At 38.3% G+C, this 8,748-nt stretch overlaps 1 protein-coding gene across 1 annotated transcript; it reads right to left on the reverse strand.

The window, feature by feature from the left end:
- Positions 1 to 1,165: 1,165 nt before the first annotated feature.
- On the reverse strand, positions 1,166 to 2,602 carry LOC115713322 (uncharacterized). The gene has a single exon (XM_030641802.2). It carries the CDS (start codon positions 2,600 to 2,602, stop codon positions 1,166 to 1,168), a length of 1,437 nt encoding a protein of 478 aa, XP_030497662.2.
- Positions 2,603 to 8,748: the final 6,146 nt, after the last annotated feature.

The following is an 8,748-nucleotide window of genomic DNA, read 5'->3' on the forward strand; positions in this document are numbered from 1 at the left end:
CCAAGAGCGCAAGGTTATGATCTCTCAAATTTCGAAAGCTTAAACCTCCCATACTTTTATGTTGACAAAGCTTATCCCAAGACATCCAATGAATCCCTTTTTCCTTCGTGTTTGACGTTTTCCACCACAACTTTGCCATATGTTGCTCCATACCATGGCTAATATCCAAAGGTAGTAGGAACACGCTCATAGCATAACTGGGTAAGGCTTGAGCCACCGTTTTGATTAGGACTTCTTTCCCTGCTTTAGAAAGAAATTTAGAATCCCAGTTTTGAACTCTTTTCCTAACCCGCTCCTTCAAGTAACCTAAAACTGCGTTCTTGTTCCTCCCCATAGTGCTAGGCAATCCCAGATACATGCTATTCTCATCTGCCATCACCATTTGGAGGAAGGTGCAAATACTATTACGAATTGCCATTATTGTGTTGGTGCTGTAAAAGATAGAAGATTTACCAAAATTAACTTGTTGGCCCGAAGCTTGTTCAAACAGAGTGAGAAGTTCCCTTACTTTAGTGGCTTCTTCCATGGTAGCTTTGCAATAGAGATAACTGTCGTCTGCAAACAATATGTGTGACACACGAGGAGCACCATTTGCCACTTTGCAACCATGAAGCCACCCTCGCAATTCATATTTCCTTATCAAAGCCGAGAAGCCTTCCGCACAAAGAATGAAAATGTAAGGTGATAACGGGTCGCCTTGTCTTATCCCTCGTTAAGGAGATATAGGACCCATCATCTTTCCCCCATGTACAATAGAGTAAGAGGCTGACCGAACACATTCCATTAACAAAGCGATCCAACCATTATCAAATCCCAATTTCACAAGAATTGCTTCTAAATAGCTCCATTCGATTCTATCGTAAGCTTTGCTCATATCTAGTTTTAGGGCCATGCAACCTTCTTTTCCTTTCCTCTTTCGTTTCAAGTAGTGGAGAACTTCAAATGACACCATGATGTTATCCGTTATGAGCCTCCCAGGTATGAAGGCACTTTGATAGTGTGAGACAATTCTATCCATGATCGGTTTCAACCGGTTAGCCATTACTTTTGTAATTGTTTTGTATTAAACATTACACAAAGCAATAGGACGTAAGTCCGTCATGCGTTCAGGATTTCTTGTCTTCGGTATAAGCACCACATTAGCCTTATTGACATCATTTTCAAATTAACCACTTGTGAAAAAACGCTGAACTAACCTTACAACATCCGATCCAAGAACAACCCAATTCTTCTGATAAAACGCTGGTGTCAAACCATCGGGACAGGGGCTTTTGTCAGGATGCATTCCAAATACAGCACTTCGCACCTCCTCTTCAGAAACAGCAAGAAGAAACGAGCCATTCATCACAAGAGTAACCATTTTTTCCACACAATCAATCACGGCCTGGGGGGATGTTGAGGAAGAGCTGAATAAATTGGTGAAATAGTCAGTTACAACACCTTCCAATCCCGAATTCCAAGTGACATCTACACCGTATTCATTCTTCAAGTGGTGTATGGTGTTGGTCCTTCGTCTCGTACTGGCAGCCGCATGAAAAAACTTAGTGTTTTGGTCTCCTTCCTTGAGCCAAAATTGCTTCGCCCTTTGTTTCCAAAAGGTCTCTTTTTGATCAATAACATTCAGCAACTGTTTCTTCACTTCTCTGTATCTCTGAACCGAAGCATTGTCCCTCTTATTCTTCAACAAATCAAGGTCTCTCTTGCACGCATTAATTCTTGTTTTAAAGTTACCTGTAATAGTTTTTCCCCATTCCTCAAGCTTTTCGGTACAAAGTTTCTGCTTAAACCAGATATCTTTGTCATTGTTCTCCTCCCAACAACCTTGAATGATTTCATAACACAATGGTTCTTTGAGCCAAGCATTCTCGAATTTGAAACTACGGATGCCTCCCCTTTGAACCGGAGCTTCAGGTTCCAAAAAGATGGGACTGTGATCTGAAGTAGAGTGATGCAGGTTGTACAATTTGGCATTCGAAAATTTTTGAAACCAGCTAGAACTGATCAAGACCCTATCAAGCCGCACCTCAATCCAGTTACTACCTCCCCTATTCTTTTCCCAGGTATAAGGATGGCCAACAATTTCCATATCAATTAAATCACAATCACTCAAAACTTGTAAAAAACCTTCAATAAGATTCCTTGGATACCTATTTCCACCATGTTTATCCTCTTGACTCACTATGTTGTTCAAATCGCCAATGATACACCAAGGATAATCTATCCGTGTTTTGAGCTCACGGATCAAGTTCCAGGTTTGCCATCGAAGGTGCCTACGAGGTTCTCCATACATGCCAGTGATTCTCCAACTATCTTGGTTTCCATTTGTAACAATAAAATCAATATGATTTTGAGAAAAACCATATATGTAACCATCAGCTTGATTTTTCCAAAAAAAGGCTAAGCCACCACCCCTTCCTTGGGCCTCCACACCAAAAGCCCCATCAAAGCCCAAATAACGACCAACCCAATCCACCCTACTATTGGCACACTTAGTCTCACACAGAAAAATAAAGTCGGGCCTCTTTTGAGAAACAATCTCTTTTAGGAATTGAACTGTCCACGGGTTCCCAAGCCCACGGCAATTCCAATTAAAGAGATTCATAATCCTTGGCGGGCCTGTGATCCAGAACCCGCCCCAATTGAGTTTTTTTGTAGCAGTGATGTATTGTTACTATCCACCACGTGTGTATCCAAGTCAGAAGTATCTTCCATAACCATATCACCTTGTAATATCACTTCATTATTACCCATTGTCACTCTCCTTCTTTTCTGATCAAAAACAAGCTGGCTATCCTCCTCATTATCTTCTATATTTATCATTGTTGACTTTTCATTTTTATCTCCCTCAAATCCTTCTCCATCAATTGCTCCTTGAGATCCCATATTCTTGTCCCCCCCATCAATTCCAGCATGATTTCCTCCCCTAATTTTCGCCCCTGTCATCACAGAATTACTGATCACCACCGGAGTAATGTTCACCAGCGTGGTAGATGATTCCCCAGACATTTTCACCCCCATTTTTGACCTCAACCACCTTGAACCAATGGAGTGTGATCGTCTTCTTGGAGCTGCTTTCATATCCAGGTTGTATCTCTTAGTTAACAGATGAGGAGGTGTATCAAAGGCTTCCTCACAGAATCTCTCTGAATGGCCAAGCAAACCACAGACAAAACAGAAAGTGGTCAAATCTTCATAGCGAAAAATCGCATTACATTCGGGTCCATTCTTCAGTTGCAGCTTCCGGCCTTTCTTCAGCGGTTTGTCAACACGAATACGCACCCTCACCCTTAAAAACTCCCTCCAGCCACCTAAGAAGTTGTTCGGATCCATCTTGACATAAGAACCAATATAATTTCCCAAGTCCTTCAACACTCTCTCTGATCGAAAGCCTGATATCAAACCATGGACTTGCACCCAAAACTCCAAAGTAATCGGAGTGACACATCTTGGATTCTCCCCTGGTTTAAGCCTATCAAAGATTAAAGGAATCCTATCAAAAGTCCAAGGACTTCCTTCCATGACTCGATCAATGTCCATGTCGTGATAGAACTGGAATAAAAACAGATTCGGCTCTAATTCTTTGGCAAATAAACCACGAACGGGACGCCACAAAGATGCCATTTTGTGCTGCATAGCATCAAAGTCAATAGTCCTTTCCGTTAAGAAGCGTCCTACTAGACACCAACGATCATCCAAATCAACATTCTCCCCTGTATCATTGTCATACATCAAGTAACCATCATCATCCTCCCCTAGATTCATTGCAGCATATTGTTCATCCATCATCGAATGGAACAGCGTTTTCAGACACAATCAGCAAGAGACAGAATCACCAACCTCAAATAAACAATACAAACCAATTAAAACATAAGAACATCATACACATGTCATGAGACAAGACTTCAACACTCAATGTAAGCTGCAATCTCTGCTACATTCTATAATTATAGCTTTCTAATTGAATGTGTTGACTATTGAGAAAGAATTGATACTTGTCTTCTTAGTTAATTTTCAACTAAGACTTATTTGGTATAATCAAAGAGTAAAACATATTAAATCATTTATTACTCTGTTTAAAATATTTATACATATATATAGAGATAATAGAAAAATGAAGACAAGTGTTTTTTCTCTTTTTGGAGATGGATGAAATAAATCTGATGATAATCTATGGACCTAATCCTACTTGCCCATATTCTTTTTTAATCAGCCATAAATTAAATTAATATATATTGAATTCATTCTTTCGAATCATACCTATTTTTCATATATATATTATGTCTAAAAAAATATGCATCAACTAATTTTTTTTACAAGTGCATCAAATTCCTTAGGCGTATACATTAAAACATGTTGTTTTAGGTAATTTTAATTGAACATCATTCACAACATTGCAGAATCCAAACCTAGATATGAAAATTTATAGAATTATATGTATTTTATATATATATGTATATATGAGATGTAGAAATAATACTAAGTATATATATATATATATTGCATTGAGATTTTATTATTTAATTTATTTATTGGTATTAAGTTATGCCTTCCAACTTCCCCAGAAAAATAAAAGGCACGCATGAAGTTCTCAAACAAAAAGATGAATATTTTTTTCGAAAAAAAAAATGAAGGTTTTTTCTTTCCAAACAAATCTTAATAGAGAATTAATTAGGAAGACATGTGCCAAATTTTGATTATTGGGATAGGCAATGGGACATTCAATTGGGACAGAGGATTTCAATCCATATATAAGATGTGAAAAAGTGAAAAGAATGGATGGACTTAATGTACACTTAGAAGATGTTTAGTAATTTTTCTTTCTTTTTTTTTTTTTTTGAAGAACCTGTAACTTTCATTAAACAGACTATGATCATCAAGCCCTAAAGCTTTTTTCGCAACTCGGTGAGCATCGACATTATCATTCCTACGGACAAAACTAATAGAAACTTTAGGGAATTTTGATAAGGAGTTACAAATGTTACAAACTAGATCTGATATTGCTAAAAGTTTATTTTTACAATTCATAATTTTAGTGACGAACCTCCAGTTTCCATAACTTGTAAGAAAGTTTTTGATTTTATCGTCAAGAACATAATCCGCAGATTTGGAATACCCATTAAAATAGTATTTGATAACAAAACTCAGTTTGATGGAGAGTTATTCACTGAGTTCTGCGAAAGGAACAAAATTATTAAGAGCTTCTCGTCAGTCTCAAGGTCTCAAGAAAATGGACAAGTAGAAGTTGTTAATAAAACCTTGAAGGATACTATTAAAAAGAAGTTGGACACTGCAAAAGGTAGATGGGTAGATGAACTACCACAAGTACTTTGGGCTCACAGAACGACTGAGAAAACAGCAACGGGGCATACTCCATTCTCGTTGGCATTTGACTCGGAGGCAATGCTGCCAGTAGAAGTCAATACTGCGACCCACAGACGAGATTTCTATAATCAAGAAGAAAACCAAGAACTCCTTAAGTTTTCCTTGGATCTACTTGGAGAAAAACATACTGAGTCGCAAATTACTAATACAGCATACCAACATCGAATTACGAGATATTTTAATAAGAGAGTGAAGAAAAGACTCTTTAATGTTGGAGATTTGGTGCTAAGATGAGTGTTTGAAAACACGAGAGATGCATCTACAAGAGTGTTTAACCCAAACTGGGAAGGTCCTTATGTTATCGAGGCAATAGTTGAAACCGGAGTTTATAAATTGGCTCGACTTAACGACTCACTAATAGAGAACCATTGGAATGTTGAACATTTGCGTGTTATTACCAGTAAACTTAGTGTTGTATTTCTTCTTTGTAATGTGAAATTATTATTATCAATAAAGTTGAAGTATTATTCAAGTAATTACAAAGTTTTTTCCTTAAAATTACTTGAGGGGGCATATATATGTGTATGATTAACTGGAATTTATTTAGAAATACATGATATATTGCAAACCCACTCCACTTTAAAATTTTAAATTTTTTTCTAAATAATTGATTAAGTTGTCAATGGACAATGTAAAGTCAAAAATTGAACCTTTCTCGTTAGAAAGGAGAATCAAAGTAGCGGTTGTAAATGAGAGTTAACTCATAAAAATAACATTAAGTTACATGCGAGATTGAATACCTAACGGCTTTCATTGTGTAGGCATGTATTATAAACGAGGCACCAAGATGCCTTAAAAAATAATACTTAACCTAAAATATGAATAGAAGGCCTAACTATTCATATAGGCAATCAAAAAATGTACAAAGTAATTCGTAGAATGAAATATCCAAAGTATGTTTAAGTTTGCTTACTAAGTCATAAATGGCAGATTAGAACTTCTCACGAATAAAAAGCATAGTAGATTAATAACTACTTAAGCAAAGGAAAAACAAGATCAGTGGAAATTCTTACTTAAAGTATTTCAAGTTTGATCAAAATATAATTGTTCAAGTTGTGAATAAAAACAAAAATAAGCAAATATATTAAGTTTAAATGTAAAGATACGAGGTAATAAATAAAAAGATAAAATAAAAGCAAAGTTGGTCATCCAACAATACAAATTTGTCTTTACACAAAAAGTGCCACAAGGGGCAAACCATTGTCTCGGTCATAGGGCTGTTTTCCTAAATAAAAAAAATAGTTAAAAACCAAGCCTACATTGAAGGAGACTTGGACGGATCTTCTTCTTCTTCCTCTGCCTCGGCTTCTTCTTCTACTTTCTTGGCCTGCTCGCATTAGGCTAGGGCTTCATCCATACCCTCCCCCAAAAAACTTAAATTCATTTATGGATTTTCCATCCAAGCTCAGTAAATGGAACGCTTGGCAATAGCGTTGCATCGCTCCTTGGCATTGGTCTCAGCACCCTCGAGCTTCATGGTGGCTGCGTTAAGTTCTTCTTAGAGTTTTAGGCACATCTTGGACTTGTCCTTAACCTCCTTCTGGGCTACCTCAAGTTCAGTCTTGTGAGCCCTCTTCACCTCCTCGACCTTTTTGTTTAGACGGGTGATCTCCGATTGAGCCTCATTCCACTCTTTGGAAACGGCCTCGCATTGCCCAATGGTTTTCTGAAGCTCGCACTCTAATTGCTTCACCCTGTTGAGACATCGACTTTGGGGGGACGAGGAAAAGGAAGGTAGGCTATAAAAAATAAAAATGCATATGAATTCTTGAGGGTTCTTGAATTTAAAGAAAAAATGAAGGGAAGGAGAAGGAAACTAACCAAGAGACTGAAGGCAAGACTTCTCTCGAGCATCTCGGCTGGGGTGCCACTATTGACAAAATCTCAGTCGTTGGGTTGAAAGGATCAGAAATGGCTCCAGTAGGATGCAGCATACTGTGCACAATACCCTAAACCAGCCCAGCCTCAATGGGCAAAGCTTCAGGTGCCTAACTTGAAGAAGCGGTGGCCTGATGAGTTTTTGGAACTGACTCCTCGATGTGTGTAAGGGCAGGAGGATGAGTCTAGACCCGATTCTCAGAAACCTCGAGATCTTTTGTCTGCGAGGCACACTTCTTATTTGTAGTTGTCTTACTGGGCCTTTTGAGAGGCTCCACGTTGACGTCAGAAGAAGTTTTTGAGGCAGCTATCATCTCTTTCCCCTTCTTGCTTGAAGTGTGGAGAAGATCCTCTTAATCCATATCTGCAAGATAAAGAGATGCATTTAACACTTATTAAATAAACAGAAATGGAGGAAAATGGGAATGAATCCCCACTTAAAGGGAGTTACCATAATCATAAGATAACGAAGAAGGAGGACTATAATATTCACAAAACTCCCTAGATCCTGTGATCATGAATATGTCGTAGGGGTTTAATGGATCTAAATTCTAATCTGGATGGCTCGCTCTATCCAGCATAGTCCCATATTGCTCAGCAATCCCATAATAAGAACTAGTGCAACTAAGTTGAACGTGAAAGGTAGGTACTAACTACCAAATCTATGGGTGATGTAATCTACGAGGAAGGGGCCCAAATGTAAGAATTATATTGATTATTGTTGAAGGTTACTAACGAAGTTCGACTCACCCTAAGAACAGTGGGAGACCATCCACATTTATTACCTTGGGATGCATCTTCTTCAGCTTTCCGAGGGACTGCATTCTGGAGATAATGTACCCGAGCCGCGTAATCTTGGGTTTCCTCGTCAGCTCGGACTAGAACATGCTGCCACGACGTATACTTAGGAAACTTATAATCACAACTATACTCGTTTCCAGCTAGGAGGCCAACAGACTTCAGATTGGCTTCGCTCAAAAGAAACTCAACTGATCGAAGACCAAAAGGAAGACCCAGCAAAAGCCTGCGTTGTTCGGCCATCTCAAGAGTGGGGGTTGGTCTTTTCGAGACCGCTATTAAAAGAGAAAAAAATAAGATAGGTCAACGAGGCCAAAATTAAAAACATGAAGTAATTTAAAACCAAGTATGGAACAAACAGTTACTTACGTATTATGTGAAAGGTAGTTGTGTTGATTGGGGAGAGACCACTTGTCCAGAAGAAGTCTCCCTTGAAAGTGGTCTTGTTTGGTAACCCAACAATGATCCTACGATCGTTTGTATGAGTCCCAAGGTAGTAAAAGCCTCTTGCACAATGTTTTCTCGCAGGGATTGCCTTAACTGAATAGAGGTAGATAATTTCCAGGGGAGTGGGACACTCCCATCCTAGAATTTTATACAAAACCATTAGACTTGCAAGGATTTTGTAGGAAATTGGAACCAATTGGAATGGAGCTATTCCAAGGTGGTTGATGAACTCTTTAAAGTAAT

The sequence above is a fragment of the Cannabis sativa genome, chromosome 4, assembly GCF_029168945.1.
Source record: "Cannabis sativa cultivar Pink pepper isolate KNU-18-1 chromosome 4, ASM2916894v1, whole genome shotgun sequence".
NCBI classification, from domain to species: Eukaryota; Viridiplantae; Streptophyta; class Magnoliopsida; order Rosales; family Cannabaceae; genus Cannabis; species Cannabis sativa.